The sequence below is a fragment of the Telopea speciosissima genome, chromosome 9 (genome assembly GCF_018873765.1).
Source record: "Telopea speciosissima isolate NSW1024214 ecotype Mountain lineage chromosome 9, Tspe_v1, whole genome shotgun sequence".
NCBI lineage: Eukaryota > Viridiplantae > Streptophyta > Magnoliopsida > Proteales > Proteaceae > Telopea > Telopea speciosissima.
This window is the reverse complement of record NC_057924.1, coordinates 2,413,370-2,431,639: the sequence shown is the minus strand read 5'-3', so window position 1 is coordinate 2,431,639 and position 18,270 is coordinate 2,413,370. Positions and strand designations below refer to the sequence as shown.

The following is an 18,270-nucleotide window of genomic DNA, read 5'->3' as shown; positions in this document are numbered from 1 at the left end:
TTAAATTTTAAATTTTAAGCCATATGTGGTGTATATTTGTATTAACCACAACATCTCACAGTCCATCTGCAACATCTCACTAATTCATCGGGAAGTATTGACTAATTTCTCCACTAATTGTCAACAAAGAGTCACATGATAATAATAGACTTTAACCATTTTGTTTTTGTTGGTGTAGGAGGGAGCATACCACCTACAACATAAAATCCCTAAAAGCCAAGTAGAGAAGATGCCACTTCTACTATTGAATCAAACACTATATTATCCACATCCGCTGATCTCCAAACACAAACAGGTACACCTTTAATCGTTCCCACTTCCCATGTTCTAAACCGTTGGGGACTTAGGGTAAAGGAAGACCTAGGGTGTCATGGTCTGCTCATCTCGGATTTTTGGACAATTTCTAGGGTAACTGGTCTTGAATCTTGATCATATAATACATTTTAAACAGGTTTTTTTTTTTTTTTTTCATCCTTTAAAAATTGATTCCAAATATACGGGAAAAAATACAAATATCTTACGTTTTTTTTAAGAGATTTTTTAAAAAAAATTAAATTTTTGATTATTAAAAAATCAAAAAATTAATTTAATACTACAAAGGCTTATCATCTACTACTTTTCCAAATGTCATAAAGCTTTTTTTTTTTTTTTTGATAAAATTGTAATTATATTAACTAGAGAAGAGAAAATATTAGACATACATATTCTTCCTAGACGTCTGGCTTTGATGGCCAGATCATGAGCACGCTAGATAAAGCATCTATTCTGTTTAGAGATACATAAATTAAGAAAAGCAGTCAAAATATTCTTAATTAATGTCCCACAAAACAGTAAAAACTTCCCACGGCCATTGCATGGTAGGTTGTATGAGCCATTAAATAAGTTTCGTGCAATCAGTCCAAATGGTGAGAGTAGCACCATGCCACGATCCTAGTTGTTATAGTCCCAGTAGCAATCTTTTTGCTTCCGCTTCCTGTGCTGAGCCTGCATGACCAAAAGCAGAACAAGCAGATAAAATTGTTCGTTTTGAATGAGGATAGCCGTCCATCCTGCATCCCCCGAGTCTTTTAGGAAACTGCTATCACAGATAATAGTCAAGGAATCAGCATTAGTAAGATCAAGTATTTCCCCAATGGTGAGTAAGGCCTGAAGAGGATTAAGATGAGGTTCTGGGTCAGTCTTGGGTGCATGGGGTATAAGGTGTAGTTCTCCAATCCATTGGTTGACATTGTTGATTATGGATAGAGGGATTGGGGGGGGGGGGGGGGATATGGATACCCAACACCGATTTCTTTCAGACCAAATAAAGTAACACGTGATAGAGACGATTGCTAAAACAAATTTGAGATCAAAGGAAGGGCAAGGCATCTATTTTGCAACATGGGAGATATATTAATTCCAACCATTGGATAGAGAGGGCATGGTCTAGATTAACCAAATGTCAAATTTCATAAGTCTAATTCAATCAAATACCCGCTTTTGTATTAGTACACATCTCGTGTGTGTCCATCAACGTATACCACCACTCTAAATATTATTGTGCACTCTCCCAACTCTGATTGAGAACAAACAATACAATTAAAAAAAAGAGGGGGAAAGGAGGGGGGGAAGGGGGGGGGGGGGACACCGGCAGCCCTCGACAAGTGGTTTTGAGCACCTGCAATGCGTCCTTTCAAGAGATGGTCCTCTTATTTTCATTCTCAGAAACTTCTTGGGTTTACACCATTCCTCTCAAACTTAAGAGCATTATGCTTCATAATAGATTTCAGTACAGTCCATTGTTGACATTATTCCTCTTATATAATTTGTTATCTGAATATGAAAATGTCATTTTCAGGTAAAAATAAAGGGACAGACAATTGATTTAATTTTTCATTACACTAAACTTTCTTACCCTACAGGTATTGTCAAACCGCATGGTACAAATTACAAAATTCCAGAAAGCTTTATACCTGACCACATGAGACTTTAAACAGTAAAGAAATCAAACAGAATAGAAATACCTATTTTCACTTCTGCTGCTGCAGTGTCGGGTCATAGTTTCACCTCAACATCCACCCCTGCAGGGAGGTCGAGCTGCATCAATGAGTCTATTGTTTGCGCAGTTGGGTAGATAATATCAATAAGACGCTGGTGGGTCCGGATCTCAAAATGGAACCTCGCATCTTTGTGGACATGAGGGGACTTGAGCACACAATAGATTCGCTTCTTGGTAGGCAGAGGCACAGGCCCCACGGTCTTGGCATTAGTTGTCCTTGCAGCATCCATTATCTGCTTGCAGGAATCCTCAATCAAGTGCACCCAGTAAGATCTCAGTTTAATTCTAATTTTCTGCTTTGGTGCCATCTGAAAACAGATGGAAAAACCTCAGTTAATTATCATGGCAGCAATGTAAAACCCACAGTAAGAACAAAAAATGTAAGATTTAGAATATTATTAACATGATATTTGCTAGTGACAATTGCCTTACCAATCACAATAAACACCACTTAGTGCTTTAACACGTTGCTAGAGAACACAGCAAAATTACAAGACGCCCTTTTAAGTCTGCAAGTTACCAACATATAGAATACCGTGCTACAGTTGCTAAATTAGTTGAAGTCAGCCTTACATCAAAATTACCAACATATAGAAACCATGCCACAGTTGCCAAATTAGTTGAAGTCAGCCTTACATCAAAATCTCCTCTACTAAAAATCTATTGCCAAACCTCATACGTGTCACAGAAATAAAAGATACCAGTAAAGAATCCACATAACAATCAGGTTAAAAAACTAAGTGAAGCTGAAAATATTTTAAAATTTTAAGCCACCGCCCCACCCCCCCAAAATGAAAAAAAAAAAAATAAAAATCTCAGTAACGGCTAACAGACCAGCTTTCCCTCATCCCTCCATTTAATATCATTTGGGAAGTCCAATCTCCTCCAAACTCTGCTTTGGGAGGTCAGCCTTCAGAAGCGATGCATCCAACCTTTTTGAAATTAGGGACTTCCTTAGAAGCCCGGCATCCACCTGACCTTAGTCAAAGAGGAAGATTGCTTCAGTGATATATGCTTCTGGCAAGGAGTGTGGAGCATTTGCAGGGAGAGAAATAACCAAATATTTAGGAATACTTACAGAAGCTGTTTACAAATTAAGACAATGAGAGCTTGTGTAGCTTGGTGAGCTTTTTCACCTTGGATATTTTCAAAGATAATCTAACATATTCCATTATCAGGGATTGCATAATTATATTCCGACATATTTCATTACCAGGGATAGCCATAGCATAAATCATTCAAGACTCTAGGGGAACTTGAAAATCAGAGCTTGGGTACATCTGGCATTAGGGAGATTCAAACTTGATTCTGATAGGGAATCACCAAGGAACCCAGGCTAGGATGGGGTTGGATGAATTATTAGAAATTAAAATTCAGAAGTGCTCTTATATTTCACTCCACCTATCGGAGTCACAAGCTTAACTGAAGCAGAGTTGAGCACCCTGACGGGTCTGGAATTAGAAAGAGCAGTGCTCGCTGAACCACTCATTATGGAAAACAGAATAGGACGTACTAAGTAATCAAAAAATGGACGGGAGAATCAGAGGCAGTCCTTGGACCTACAACACCTAGTTTGAAAAGATCAGTCCTGAGGATCTATGATGAAAATCAATGAAAATCTAGTTCATCTGTGAACCACATTCAAGTAATGCATTGCTGATGAAGTCACAAAAGCTGCTTGGTATAGTAGCAGTAACATTGTGCAGTAAGGTCCCTTTTGGGTGCTGCTTGGTTTGTTGTACGCTTCTGTTGTATTTCCGTTCTGTCCATTTTCATGAAGCTGTATTTAATTTCTGGGCTCTCTCCTCAAATAAAATGTGGTTATCCATAAAAAAAAAGATGAGAGCGTCCCAGTGCACGAGACTCCCGCTACTGCAGGGTCTGGGAGGGGTAAATGTACACAGCCTTACCCCCGCTTTGCGGAGAGGCTGCTTCCATATTTTGAACCCGCAACCTGATGGTTGCAATAGAGCAACTTTACTGTTGTCATGAAAAACACAAAGCATAAAATTTCATTTGATGGACTCATCGGTAAGATCCAATATATGAGGCCATAAATATCCAAAATCATAACCCATATAAACATCCAACCATAGTATTTCTAGTCCAGAGTGAAACAATTAGAAAACCAATTTCTAGATCCAGAAAAAGAAGCACTGATCATGAGATTCAGAGTGATTCTTCTTCATCAACAAGCAGCAACATTCATGAAAAATAATCTCAATTAACAGTTCCAGATTTCCTTAAAAATGTATAATGAAAAAGAAGGTAGTATTAAAAATGTAAAAATATATTTATTAAAAAGAAAAACAACAGGAGCGCCAGTTACACATGAAACTTTCGAAAATATACAATGAACAAGGTTTTAAGCTTTGTCTCAATTGCAGCACTCTCAAATGAGAACTCCTCCTTAATGTCTGAATATGATTCAAGAGAAAACTAACCCCGTTTATTTGTGAGTAGAAACCCCTCCACTACTAGAGGACCCAATATATAGCTCTAGAGTCTACCCTAATTTTCATAAAATTACAAAAGGACATCTTATTACAAAGGTATCTAGAGGTACTTTGGCAAATCTTGTTCCTATTAAGCACTCCTTCTGACCCACAGATCCTTTCATTCTTAACAACCCTATTTCTGCTCCAAGAATTTCCTCAAATAATCTGTGCTCATACACCTGTTAGCCTCTAATTCCTTATTTCCTTCAAAACTGGTTCTGTTGTTCTGCAATTGCTTTCTCTCAAATAAATAATTAATTTTAAAAAATCAGTAAAATGACCACCTTTGAATTTTAGAATTTTACCAGGATTGTGGATGGAAATCTCTTCAAGATGACAACAATGTGTCTGAAAGGTCCACATTGGATTTCTCCTAAAGACTTTAAAAATTGCATCTAATGCTGGCAGATTAATAAACCTGAGGGCCTGAGGCTAACGGGATCAATTAATAGAGCAGAATGGGATAATTCAAACATTAGATTCAGACCAATAAACAAGGCATGGCCAACATGGAATTCTGAGTAGAAGATTCTGAATCAATAATGCTGTGTTTGCTTGCATTCCTCAGAAGGTTTTTGGGAAGAAAGACAGGTGATGGAAAGGAAAAGTAGAGGGAAGGGATTTCCTTTACAATGTTTGGCGCAGGGGGGGGGGGGATAGGGGAAGGGAAAACCCTGAGATAGGATTTCAAAGTTGCAGGGATAGGGAAAGAGTTCACACAATCAAACACTCTCACGGAACAAAACCGAATAAACTTCTATTCAATCTCTCTCTCTCCAATGTTGGATTACATTGCTTAAATAAACAAAATCAAGAGTCCCACTTGTTATATGAAATTGAAACATATCCTACGTATGCAACTCTAACAAATAAAATAATTAAAATAAATAAAACTACTAAATAATTGAACTAACTACTTCCAACCCTTGTTGGGCCAAAATCCCGAGTTGGACCGGTTCCATCTGGGTTTGGGTCTCCAAAGCCTATCATGCTGGTCCAACCAGACAAGTGATAGTGTGATACTGCATCAATTCTCCTCCTTCGAAAAGAACTCGACTCCATCGAGTTTGGAAAAGGATCAAGGAGGCTGTTTGAAGCAACAGCTGGAGGACGAACGATCCCGCTACTTTTTTGAGTTTAATGTCAGGGAGATCCTTAGCGGGAAGAAACTTCATGGTTTTGTTGTCGTGCTTGAAAGATTAGGTATTTGCATACTCATAATGTTGTGCCTTCTTATCAAACAACCACGATCGACCAAGAAGAATATGACACACCTTCATAAGGAGGATGTCACATTGTACTGTATCCACGAATCCACCAATAGAGTAGGTTAGTTAACACTTATCTCTAACCTTAAGATTAGTGTTGTTTACCCCTTGTTGGATGTGACTCTGTCTGCAATACCAGCTTATGAACAGCGTCTTCAGAGACTACATTAGTGCAACTACCTCCATTGATCACCAGACTACATAACTAGCCATAGCATTTTCCATGGGTCTAAAAGATACTACTGCTGCACCAATCTTCATCCTCAGTGACTTTGTGAGTGGTTAAAACAGAACGAAGAACATAACAAGGATGTCGCTCCCCATCACTGTCATTGTCGTTGACTTCACCTGGTACACGCTCCAGTGCTAAATCAACTGTCTCAGCACCAAAGTGCTCTTCTGGACCACAAGGTATAAAAGAGTCCTTATCTACATAAGTTACCAAGCGGTTGGAACACTAAGCACTGAAATATCTATATCCTTTGCACGTGGAGCACTGATGGGCAGCCTTTTGCATCACAGGAAGTCTATCGGAACCACGCCGAGGCGGAGAATATGGTCGGCTAGGGCATGAAGATACCATGTTAGAATCACACCGAGGGGGAGAATATGGTCGGCTAGGGCGTGAAGATACCATATCAGAATCACGCCAAGGTAGAGAATATGTCCAGTTAGGCCGTGAAGATGCCATAGATGAACCAGTAGCCTATGGTTTGCTGAATGAATTTTCCTGGGGAGAAAACCTGTTGCTGACTGTAACTGTTACCCCTAAGAAAAGTATCTAGAAAATTCCATTGACTGTAAGGCTGTTTCAAACTTTCTTCTACCTGATATGCCACCTGTACAATATCCTCCATTGTAGGTAGTCGATTGGATGCAAGTGCAGCACTAATCTGAGGGTGCAAACCATTGCAAAACTGTGCCACCAATACTTTTTCATCCCACTCAAAATTAGATCGAATGGCATAATAATAAAATCTGGCAACAAACTCCTCAACTGTTAGGTTTTCCTGTTTCAACTGTGCAAACCTGAGGTACATGAGCTGCTTGTTGTCAGAAGGCAAGAATCTTTGATTCATGGCTTCACTCATCTCACCCCAAGTAGTGACTATCCCAATTCCCAATACCTCGGGTCCGATTCTGTTGTTGTTGCTTTGATACCATATTGGTGGGGGATCGGATAGGAGAAGGGAAAATTGCAAGGGAGGGGAAACAGTTCACACAGTCACATACTCTCACGGAACAAAACCCAATAAACTTCTATTCAATCTATTCAATCTCTCTCTCCAATGTTGGATTACATTACTTAAATAAACAAAATCAAGAAACCTACTTGTAATTTGAAACTGAAACATATCCTACGTATGTAACTCTAACAAATAAAAGACTTAAAATAAATAAACTACTAAATAATTAAACCAACTACTTCCAACCCTTGTTGGACCAGTCCCATCTGGTTTGGGTCTCCAAAGCCTATCAGGCTGGTCCAACCAATCAAGTATCAATGTTGTTTGGTTTATCAAGGAAAGACCTTCCTTGACTTTCCTTTCCCAATAGTGTCCCACCTTTTTTGTAGAATACATTTACAGAATAGACTTCCTGAAGCATGACTTCTCCATAATGTGGGAGACAACCAAACACACATTTTAAAAATAATGGGAATGGATTTCCCTTCTCAATCTTCTCAGGAAAGCTACCGAATGTAGTGTATAAAATACAGCATCTGATAACAAAACAGAAATCAGGAATAGGGAATAGTCCAAATTTCAAGGGCTGAACCTAGATTTGATTTCTAATTCCCATATATAGTTGTAATTTAAGTAAAATAGTTCCAAATAAAAAATAAGATTAGAATCTTACTTGGATGAAAAGAGTCAATGAATAACTTCGATATGATAGAAACTCGAATGAACTTTTAGCAGTGAACAAGATTTGCAGAAAATTTAGATGAAGAAAGAAAAGGAACATTAAACTATTCAACATGAATAACTCAGAGAGTTAAACCAACGCTCAAGAAAGGCAGCATCCCATTCCAAATGTATAACATAAAACCCTAATTTAGACATCTATTTGACTTCGATTTGACTCGTAAAGACTCCTAATCTCTTCCAATAATAAATCTATCTTGAATTAATAACTACATTCATATGGAAGTTAGGCAGCTATCCCAAGTTCCATAAAACTCATCCTATCTTGTCTAAAACACACTCATACCACAATGTTAATGGATCCCTTTCATAACCATATCAAAACTAACTACAGAGTACAGTGTAAATAGACAAAGAAAATACTGAGAATAGCATACACTGAATCAGTACTGTTAGACTGGCTTCATATCCATGCAAGTTGTAACTCATAAGACTCATGGAAGGAAAAGCGAATTGAAAGGTGCCATGTTGAGTTGCAAACCAAAATTTCCATTGAGAAACCCAAATGACCTACTGGATCCATCAAGTTCACCATGTTTGTGTTCCATGTTAGTTGTTTTCTTCACAATCAAGTATGCAACTATTTAACGAGCTGCTTTGCCTGGAAGTTTATGTAATATATCAAATACAAAAATTTCCTATCAATATCATTTTTTTTTTTTAATTAGGTATGCAACTAGTTAACAAGCTACCTTGACAATAAGAATATCTAATAAATGAGATACAAGAATTTTCAATCGATATCAAACCAAAACCTAACCCTTGTTTTATCAAACTACTTCAGTAGCTCCAATGATGCAAGAAAACTAATTAATTAACAGAAGAATCAAGTACCGAATTATTTTAATATTACTAAATGGACGCCAAGGATAAATGAATGGACATCATAGTCAGCACTTCAATGTCATAAGATGGGAAGGAGAAAGACTAAGTACCTTGTCGACATCAGAACCAATGGCGAGAGCAGAAGACCCAGGGGTTTCGAATCCCTCCACCTGAAAATAAAAACAAAAAAATATATATATATATATAAAAAAAAAGCTTCTATAACGTTATCCCAAGTTTTCGACTAAAAGTAAACCATAGAATGAGTAAAATCCGAGTTACTTCCCAAGCATCCAGCACGTTGGTTAACCCAATTAGGAAAATAAAGCAGAAGAGCAATGCACAAAAATACGAACCGTAAAGGTATCGGGTCCTAGTGTGGTTTCTGTTGGTGGTGGTTCTAGTAATTCTTCAGATTCAAGAAGCTCCGGAACGGCAAAAGCCCTAAATGAGTGCTTAGATTTTAGGACTTGCAGTTTTAAGATATTTTGGGGTAGAGAGAAAGCCAACTGTTTTGGTTTCGAAGACATTGTGGAGTTGCTGATGGGGGGAAGGGGAAGAACCGAAGAGATTGAAGAGACCGCCATTGGAGCTCCGACAAGAGAAGATCAGAACCCCCTCCCTTCCCTCTTTTCCTCTGTGGAGAGTGTGGACAGTGTCACAGGGTCGCTCCGCTCTGTTTACCGGGGGGTTATCCATAAGATGTGCATATATGTCATCATCCTCGTCTTCGCGGGCAACATTAAGGATATGTTTGGCTCGTAGGAAATGGATAGAAAATAAAAAGGGGGAAAATACAATCGCCTTAAAAATGAACACCTTGTCCCATGAGATTTTTGTCTTTTCATGGGGGGTAAGGCGGTCATTTTCAAGGCAGTTATTGTGTCTAGACGTTAGATCACGTCGAGAGCACAGCCTGTTAACGTTCTTAAACCCTAAATTTTTTTAGAGCAAGAGATCGATGTTTGATCATGTAACGCCTACACCAACATGGGGGCCAATGAAAGCATACACGGAGACATCAACATCGATGTCATTTTTGCTTTCATGTGGCAGGACGGTAATTTTACGCGCTCTTGTGTCTAGCACAAGAATTAGGTAGCGTTCTTTTTCCTATTTTTTTTGTTCATTTTTTTCTTTTAATTTCTTGTAGACCAAAAATACCAAAAACATAAAATCTTTTCTCTTACATAGATATTTTTACTCGCCTATTTAGATTTTTTTTTTGTGTGTGGTTCAGCCTATTTAGATTTAAATTACTGTTGGAAATGTTTTTTTTTTTTTTTCTCTTTGAGCTAATTGGGGGAAATTCATTTTATGATATTTTAAACTTTGATTTTCACATATGGCATAGTTTGTTTTTCAGAAGGGGAGGGGGATTCCTAAACTAGATGAGGAAGAGGACATCTCAAACTTTAAACCTCCTTGGGGCTAGGCTCCACTGTATTAACCTCTAGCTACGCTACCCACTATCCTCAACATAGTTTATTATGTTTGAATTTTGAAATTATATACATAAATGATTGTGAAAACAAACACCAACAAACATGAATAGAAAACAAAAACCAAAGCAAGATGACACAGAGATTTTGCGCGGTTCACACATCAATGGCTTTGTTTGGTTGCAAAGGGAATTAGAGGGAAGGGAAGTGAAATTTTTATACTTAAAAAAGAACTTTTTGTAATTATTACCCCATGTGACAATATCATTAACTCCAAATCATTCCATATTTGGTTATTAAATTCCACTTTATTTTGCATCCAATTCCCTTTGGTTTAAAATGTAAAATAAATATTACATATAAAATGTATCATTACTGAATATGGTAAGAAATTGAAGTAGTTTATACAATCACATGGGTAATGATTACAAAAGTTTATTTTTCAGGTTTGAAAATTTTCCCTTTCCTTCCCTTCCTTTTGATTCCCCTTGCAATCAAACAGAGCCAACATGATGTGCTACGTCCACTGGTGATGCTGAAAATGTTTCACTATGCAATGGAAGAAAGTTACAATGTGGAAATCTATCAAGAACACCCAAAACGATGCTATAAGCTCTCACCCAGAAACCCTAAGTCGAAAAACCTGAAATCTCACTTACAGTTCTCACCAAAATATGTTGGAGTGGGTCAATCTTCGAAACAAATATATGAATTTGAGACACACATAACACTGCTCGATGGATTGGTGTGGCGGCTATCAGCATTGTAAAAATAACTCCTATATTTCAAAGCCAGACTATTTGGATTAATGTTGGGTTGGCCTCAACTCTTTACTGGATTAGTAGGCTCTTCAGATCTGGGTAATTTTTGGTTTTAGGGGTTTGGCCTACTAATTTGAAGTGTTCATTCATCTTGTTCGACTCTATGCTACCACTAAAGAAAAATTCATGCCCTTGTTTCATTAATTGTGTTATGTATGCCTCGAATTTTTTGACCCATTTCGAAGAATGACCCGCTCCGACATTTTTTGTGGCGACCCGATGGAGGAGTAATTATATTCTTTACCCGTTTTGACGTAAAGAGAGTGAGATTTGGGGTTTTCGATTTAGGGTTTCTGGGAGAGAGCAGCAACGCCATTTTGGGTGTTCTTGAGGGATCTCGATTGTAATTTTCTCCGATTTACATAGTGAAACAGCTTCGCCTTCGCCCGTGGACGTAGCACACCATACTAGTGTGTGAACCACATTAAATCTCTTTATCGTCTTGCTCTGTTTTTGTTTCTATTCGTGTTTTGGTTGGTGTTTGCTTTGATAAATTACTAATGATGTGAGAGACGTGTTTCACTGTTCAAAGCAAAACCTCTGGGTTTTTTACGTCCGGAGTCATCAAGGGTTTGTAGACATTTTAATAGTTTCATCGTTGTACTAATTTAAGATTTTCTTTTTTGAAGGTCTCCGGAAGAATCATGGGCAAAGATGGATTGCTTATATAGAGGCGAAGAAAGCTTTTGAGCTAATCAATAATCAATAGGGTATATCTATCGACCATGAACAATAGGAAATGGGAATCAATGATTAGACTCTAGTGTCACATCACCATTGGTGAAGTGATTCTCTCTTCCCCTTGGATGAAGGAAAGCTTGATCTTATAAATTATGAATAGGTAGAACCAAGGTCTTTTGTTGTAAAATTTCAATCCAAACAATGTCGACAAGTGGCAAAACCGAGTTTTGAAAATTTTGGATTGTAAGAGAATGTATAGTAGTGGTTGGAATTGGACAAATATGGAAATGCTGCATGCCAGTGCTTTTTTTTTTTATTTTATAAAAAATTACTTACGAAATACATGAAAGAGTATTTGATTGAATTAGACTGCGAAATACAAACCAAAATAATTTCTACTCAAACATTAGAATTACCACTTGACAACCCGTGGGAATATAAGTTCTTATCTGTCTTATATGCGAACTCTGAACCCTAACTCCATCTCTGCGGATGAACTTTTTTCAAATTACGATGCAAAAGATAATGTGGAGCTCTCTTATTTTTGGTTTTGAACCCTAACTCCATCTGTATGTATAGCTTTTTTTAACCCCAAAAAAAAAAAAAAAGTATGGATAGCTTTTGTTCAAATGCTGTAACGCAAAAGAGAATGTGGAGCTCTCCTATTTGTGGTTTTGAACCTAAACTCCATCTCTACAGATATGACTTTGTTCAAATGCAATGCAAAAGAGTGTGCAGCTCTCCTATCTGTGGTTTGGAAGTCGGGGACATGATTAAGCACAATGCCCTCATTTGCCAATGGTCCAGGGCACTATGACCTCTGATCTGACACTTCATAAGGAAGCCATTGACATTTCTATACCGTGGAAATCCTATCCTCCACTATCCCTTGTGACATACATCTAAAGACAACAAGTAAGAACAAGAAAAGCAAAGCTTTTGTCATATACTCATATATATATAAAAAAAAGGGAGAATATTTTGTGTGTCACAACGCAGTCTACGCTCAGGCACATGAGCCTGCCACTCAGGGAGGCAGGGTGGTCATTGCATCCATCCCCATGTGATTCCCACCCTCATATGCCTGGACGCAGCCTGCGCTGCGGCACAGAGAACAACACCCATAAAGTAAAATAAACGGAGAGAGATTGCTACCAGGCTACGTGGCCCTTGCATTAATGCAGGTCAATGAAAGCACACAGTGGCATCCAACAGGGATAGATAGGATGGTCAATTCGCATTCTTGTGTCTGGGTGTTGGCACTATGCAGCCAGACATCCTTCTTTTTCCCTAAAAAAAAAGTAAGAGGTTAGCACCCAGCAAGAAAACATCAATCAATCTGATAACCCATTCCAACACCATTATCATCACTAGAATCCTCAAAATGCCAAAGAAAACCGAATTACCAAAGGAGTCAATCCAAATTGAGTCAAACCCTTATTATCAGTTTGGAGTTTTATGAATCCAGTAGAAATCGAAACCAAAACAGAATTGGACTGACCGAAAAAACGAACTGAACCCAAAAAATGGAGATAAAAACCATTATATACATATGAAAAACTGAACCAATATCAATCCAATAAGAGTCCATTAACCCAATCCGATAAAATGAATTATATGGAAACTGAACATCGATTTTACGGTTTAGTTTTAGTTTAGCTCATTACCAATCCAATACCGGTTCAATCCGATCAAGATCAAACCAAACTGACCAATTGACACCCTTAATGTCTGTATAACATTGCCCTACGGGCCGGGGTGTTCAGTCACAGTTTGAGTACAACCGAGTAAAGAACCCTAGAGGTATGGAATGGCTTCTTTAACCCTTTAGCTTGACGAGCCCTTCCCCATACACAGCTGCCCTAAAAGCCCCTAATTATAACTATGGTTGAGAGGAAGAAAGCAAGCTACAATGATTGAATGTTACATATGCTCGAGCATGTAAACAGGACAGTTACTTATTGCTCTGCTCCAACACGCTACACAAAACGTCACAAAACGTGGGCTTTCCCCAAGCTATTTTCATTTTTTCCTTCTTTCTCACCATATGGGTTTTGTGTAGATGATATCATTTTCTATGCCACCATTAATGTGACATGAGAAATTTCATGAAAAATCTCTCATTTTCATTATATATGCCAGAAATGGAGATTACACATTACACACCGGTCTAAAGTAACAACTAGTAGGTTTCCTTTTGCAACTAAAGAGAGTGTATTTCATGAATGAACTACTTGATTTCTCATGAGTAGTTAAGATTGAGGTGAGTGATTCTCGTTGTCCTAATTGGAGTTCGAGGTTCTCTTATGGTGAGTGAATCTCATATTTGAGTGAAAGGATTAATTACCATGCATAATGCGACTCTAAGTTAAGTTATCATCTCTAACCCTTAATTTAAGTTTAAGTACGTCATTTTCATTTTGAACTGCATCTGGGGAAGAAGCAAGAGCGGTGAGAGGGGGAAAAGAGGAGTATGGGTGCAATTAAATTACTAATGTCGCCATCCAATGTATATAAACTCCCTACTTTTAGTGCGACTTTTTCATCGTAGCCATCACCCATCCACCTATGGTTATAAATATCAGTATTGGGATCGATATCGATCTCGACCAATACTAAAATCGATATGCCCCATCAGATTGGGATCCAACCCCACTCCCCTAACACACAAAATTTTCATTTCCCTTTTTTTCTTTTATTTCTTTTGGATTTATGGGAATGGGAATTTAAGTTTCTTTTACTTGCTGATCATTATGGATGATTTATGGGCTCTACTTATGTGGGCTTCTTTGTTGATCCGCTTTAGTGAAAAATTCCTATACTACCCCTATGGCCCTTCTCTTCCACACCAAATGAAAAAGAAGGTCGTTAATTCTTTTCAGTTTCAGCTGAAGCATGCATAACCGTTGTTTGATTTTTCAAATTTAACTACTCATCAACCACCACCACCACCTCCACCTCCTCTCCTTCCCTCTCTTTACATCTTCTTTCTGCTACTACTTCCACCCATGATGCTTTAAATAAAAAATTCAAAATAAAATAAAATAAAAACTCGATCTTCCATTAGAGACCACCTTACCTTACTATTATTTGCAATTGGTACCCTTGTCATGACTCACCTTTTCTTTTCCTCTTCACAACACATAAAAGTCTCAATTCACATTTCCTGATTGTTTCATTTCCCTCCTTATAATGCTTTGCTTCCTTCTCTCAACCGTTAAGCCTCCAGATGAACACAAGAGTCACTTAGCCACGCTCCTCCATTTATTACATTCACCATTTCCACACCTCTTCAACTTTCATCTTTGTTACTTGGCAAACGGCAAAAACCAGAGACACCCCATAAGGGAAATTTGGGAAATCATCAAGAACAACTCCATGACTTCTTCTTCTTCTTCAATTTCCAGTCTTGCACTGGTCGTTTTTTTGTTTCTCTTGGGTACCCAGTTGGATTTCTGTTCATCCCATGGATCTTACCCCAGTAACTTCATTACTTGGGAGGATTTAAAGGTGGAACAGCCTCGAGGAAAGATGAATTTGAACGATGGAGATAACAGTAGTCGAGTGATTGTGGTATCTAAAGATGGGAGAGGTGATTCAGTTACAGTTCAGGGTGCCATTGATATGGTTCATGATTATAATACAAAGAGAGTGAAAATTTTGATACTTTCAGGTGTTTACAGGTCAGTTTTGGATAATTAGTGTTATTTTTGGTGGGTTTAAAACTGTTTAATTAGTTGTGACTTCAGTTCTACTCTTTTTTCTTCTTAATGGAACCTCACTCTGTTCATTACTTGGTTACTTATGCTAGAACCGAAAGAGCTTTGATTTATAGGTAGTAATCACTTACTTCCCTGTCGTAACCGATTTTTATGTTGCAGAGAAAGAGTGTTTGTTCCAAGAACCAAGCCTTACATTTCATTCATTGGGAAACAGAGGTCTCAAACTGTGATCTCTTGGAATACTAAAGCTTCTGATAAAAAACCAAACGGGCAAGAGATTGGGACCTATGATACTGCTACAGTCGCTGTAGAATCTGATTACTTCTGTGCAACAGAAATCACTTTTGAGGTAACTAGAAAGTGTCCAAAACTTTTTTATGCTTTCTTGGATCTACAATTCAACAATGACAAGAAAACCCAAAAATAGAATCTGTTTTTCCTGTGTAGTGTTTAAGATTGATATACTAATTTACTGGGGTTGTTGCAGAATACTGTGGTTGCGGAGCCTGGAAAGGAAGGGAACCAAGCAGTTGCACTGAGAGTCTCGGGAGACAAATCCATGTTCTTTAGGATCAGGGTTTTGGGATCACAAGACACACTCTTGGATGATCGAGGAACTCATTATTTTTACCAATGTTACATTCAAGGAACAGTTGATTTCATATTTGGTGAAGCAAGATCACTCTATCAGGTTAAAAGATTCAAGTCTGGCATTTACAATTTATATCGTTGGCAATAATGCTGAATTCAAATACTAAACCATTTCAAACCCCCTCAAACTAATACAACTAACAAGATTCATGGAAACTTTTGTTTTACTTGTTTTAATAAGCTATTTGAGATTCTGATACTAGAATGATGTTTCTTGAGTGAAGCAGGATTGTACATTACATTCAACAGCTAAACAATTCGGAGCAATTGCAGCTTCTCATAGAAATTTTGAGAATGAGAAAGCAGGATTCTCTTTCGTAAATTGTAGGGTTAAGGGGACTGGGAGTATTTACTTGGGAAGAGCTTGGGGTACATATTCAAGAGCTGTCTATTCCTACTGTGATTTGGATGGCATTATAAATCCCTTGGGATGGAGTGACTGGGGAGACCCATCAAGGAGAAGGTAAGAACCTAATCTCATGATCTGATTTTTAAGATGCTCTCAGCTTCCTAATACAGCCATCAGAAACACTATAGGGAGACTGTCTGTAGGTTATTTATTGGGTGGAAATTTAACTATGAATTTGCAGGACTGTGCAATTTGGTGAATACAAATGTAGGGGTGAAGGAGCCAATTCAAGGGGACGCGTGCCATGGTTAAAGACATTCAATTATGAGCAAGCAAGGCCTTTTCTGGATAGGACTTACATAGATGGTGATCAATGGCTGAAACTATAGTATTCATCTATGCTTATCACTCACTCATGATTCATTTGTTCAAAACTGGCTAAAACAATTAAGCTCTAATGGGCAAAATACACTGTTTTTGGAGCATTTCTCTCTGTTGCTTATGTTGCTATGAACCTGAACGAGATATAGTCAAATGGTTTGTGATAGTATGTTAGCTGTAACAATCGGTGGTGTAGAATAGGTTTTGATGATTTGGGCAGTTGTAAAGGCAGCAAGACATCAAATTAGATGAATTTCATTGACTTCAGATTCTTTGATGCAACAGAGTGGAATATAAGATGATTATGATTGTTGGATGGGTTGGAATTTACATTTCACGCTCGGATTGGTTGCAAGTTATATTTAATAATCAATTTTGATATCTTTTTGAGTTGATTACACCATCATATGAAGTCCCTAGCAACCAACCAGAGCCCTCATGAATCATCCCCAGGTTCTGTTAACTGATGATCCAGTGGAATGGGTTACAGAACAGTGAACTAGGTACATTGGGTATTCACAGAAGTTGCACAAGTCCCTGTACTTGTCTCAGCAGATAAATTTAGCAAAGCAATTTGCAGGAACCAGCAAAACAAATTTTCTAGAAAAGCCATATTTTTTTTTGGGTGCAAAGAAAAGCCATAAATTGTGAAACTACCGAAGTAGCATAAGATTCATTCCAAACATAGCATTCAACTATTTATGTATACTAGTATATAACCATTAACTAGTGAAGGCAAAATAACAGTTTAGGTTCCTGATGGTGCCTTGCTGCTAGCTCCTAAGCACTGTTCAAATCCAGCAATAACATACTCCTCAGAAAGAAGGGGCCTCTCCCTCACTGGTCCTCAATCCTAATAACATTCTAATCTGCCTTAATATAACAGAAATCTACCAAATTCCTGTAACATTTTCTTTCTGTACACTGGCCAATATCCAAAGCTGAAATGGAAATGAATGACCCTATAAATACTGCATGTCACCTCTCTAAGCTTATTTACAGAAATCGTAATCCCGACTTCCAGTCTCTTGCGTTCACCAGCAATCATCACTATCATTGTAGAACAAAGCGTCATTCTCTATCTTACACAGCAACTTCCATTAGTTCTATTGCTTCACATTTCTGGCCAGTATGGTCAAATTCTTCCCCTACCCTGTCCTCACTGGCATGACCGTCATCGTCTTCATCACCATCATCATCATCATCATCATGACCATACTCACCATCATCATCATCATAATAATCATCATCAGCATCATCTCTCTTAGCTTCATCTTCAACACATGGTTGTTTCCTGTAGTTCACCCACTCAACATTCTCAAGCATTCCATCAGATCCGGCTGAAACAGCTACTTCTTGATTGTCCTCTTCAACTGTCTCAAGTCGACAAGCAGAGGGGCCTTCACGATCTGATATTGCAGAACCACCAGACTCACTCCCCTTTGCCATAGTGGAGCACGAGGAGAGCTTTGTGCCAGGGCTGACTGCTGCAGATATGATGGACAGTATATCTGGCTTCACCTCAATATTAACCCATCGGTTCCCCACCCAATCCTTAGAACTCCTTAGACTCCTCCTCTGGAAAGTCGAGAAAAAATCTTCACCTGAGATATAGAAGAAAAGTAAAGCTTAGTCTTAATGCTAACAAGTAACTTTCAAATAAAAG

General features: G+C 38.1%; 3 protein-coding genes across 6 annotated transcripts in view; 1 reads left to right on the top strand and 2 right to left on the bottom strand.

Moving 5' to 3' along the window:
* Positions 1-1,851: 1,851 nt before the first annotated feature.
* Positions 1,852-18,270, bottom strand: part of LOC122639598 (30S ribosomal protein S10, chloroplastic) — a 31,875-nt gene continuing 15,456 nt past the window's right edge. Inside the window, exons 2-4 of one of the 2 annotated variants that reach the window (XM_043832474.1) lie at positions 8,914-9,183; positions 8,668-8,727; positions 1,852-2,346 (exon numbers count right to left, since the gene is read on the bottom strand). In XM_043832474.1, the coding sequence (XP_043688409.1) occupies positions 2,035-2,346; positions 8,668-8,727; positions 8,914-9,144 (603 nt within the window). In that variant the 5' untranslated portion in view covers positions 9,145-9,183 and the 3' untranslated portion in view covers positions 1,852-2,034. Of the gene's footprint in view, positions 2,347-8,667; positions 8,728-8,913; positions 9,187-18,270 lie in introns of both variants that reach the window. The other variant, XM_043832475.1, reaches the window with a different exon arrangement.
* Positions 8,313-18,270, bottom strand: part of LOC122639595 — a 27,419-nt gene continuing 17,461 nt past the window's right edge. For 2 of the 3 annotated variants that reach the window (XM_043832470.1, XM_043832469.1), the window contains one exon: positions 17,256-18,208. In XM_043832470.1, coding sequence (XP_043688405.1) covers positions 17,688-18,208 — 521 coding nt within the window. In that variant the 3' untranslated portion in view covers positions 17,256-17,687. Of the gene's footprint in view, positions 8,325-13,665; positions 13,672-17,255; positions 18,209-18,270 lie in introns of those variants that run through there. The other variant, XR_006329540.1, reaches the window with a different exon arrangement.
* On the top strand, positions 14,609-16,658 carry LOC122639597 (pectinesterase QRT1-like). Its single transcript, XM_043832473.1, has 5 exons — positions 14,609-15,184; positions 15,383-15,572; positions 15,711-15,914; positions 16,102-16,337; positions 16,465-16,658. Exons 1-5 carry the CDS (start codon positions 14,694-14,696, stop codon positions 16,610-16,612), a joined length of 1,269 nt encoding a protein of 422 aa, XP_043688408.1. The 5' UTR covers positions 14,609-14,693; the 3' UTR covers positions 16,613-16,658.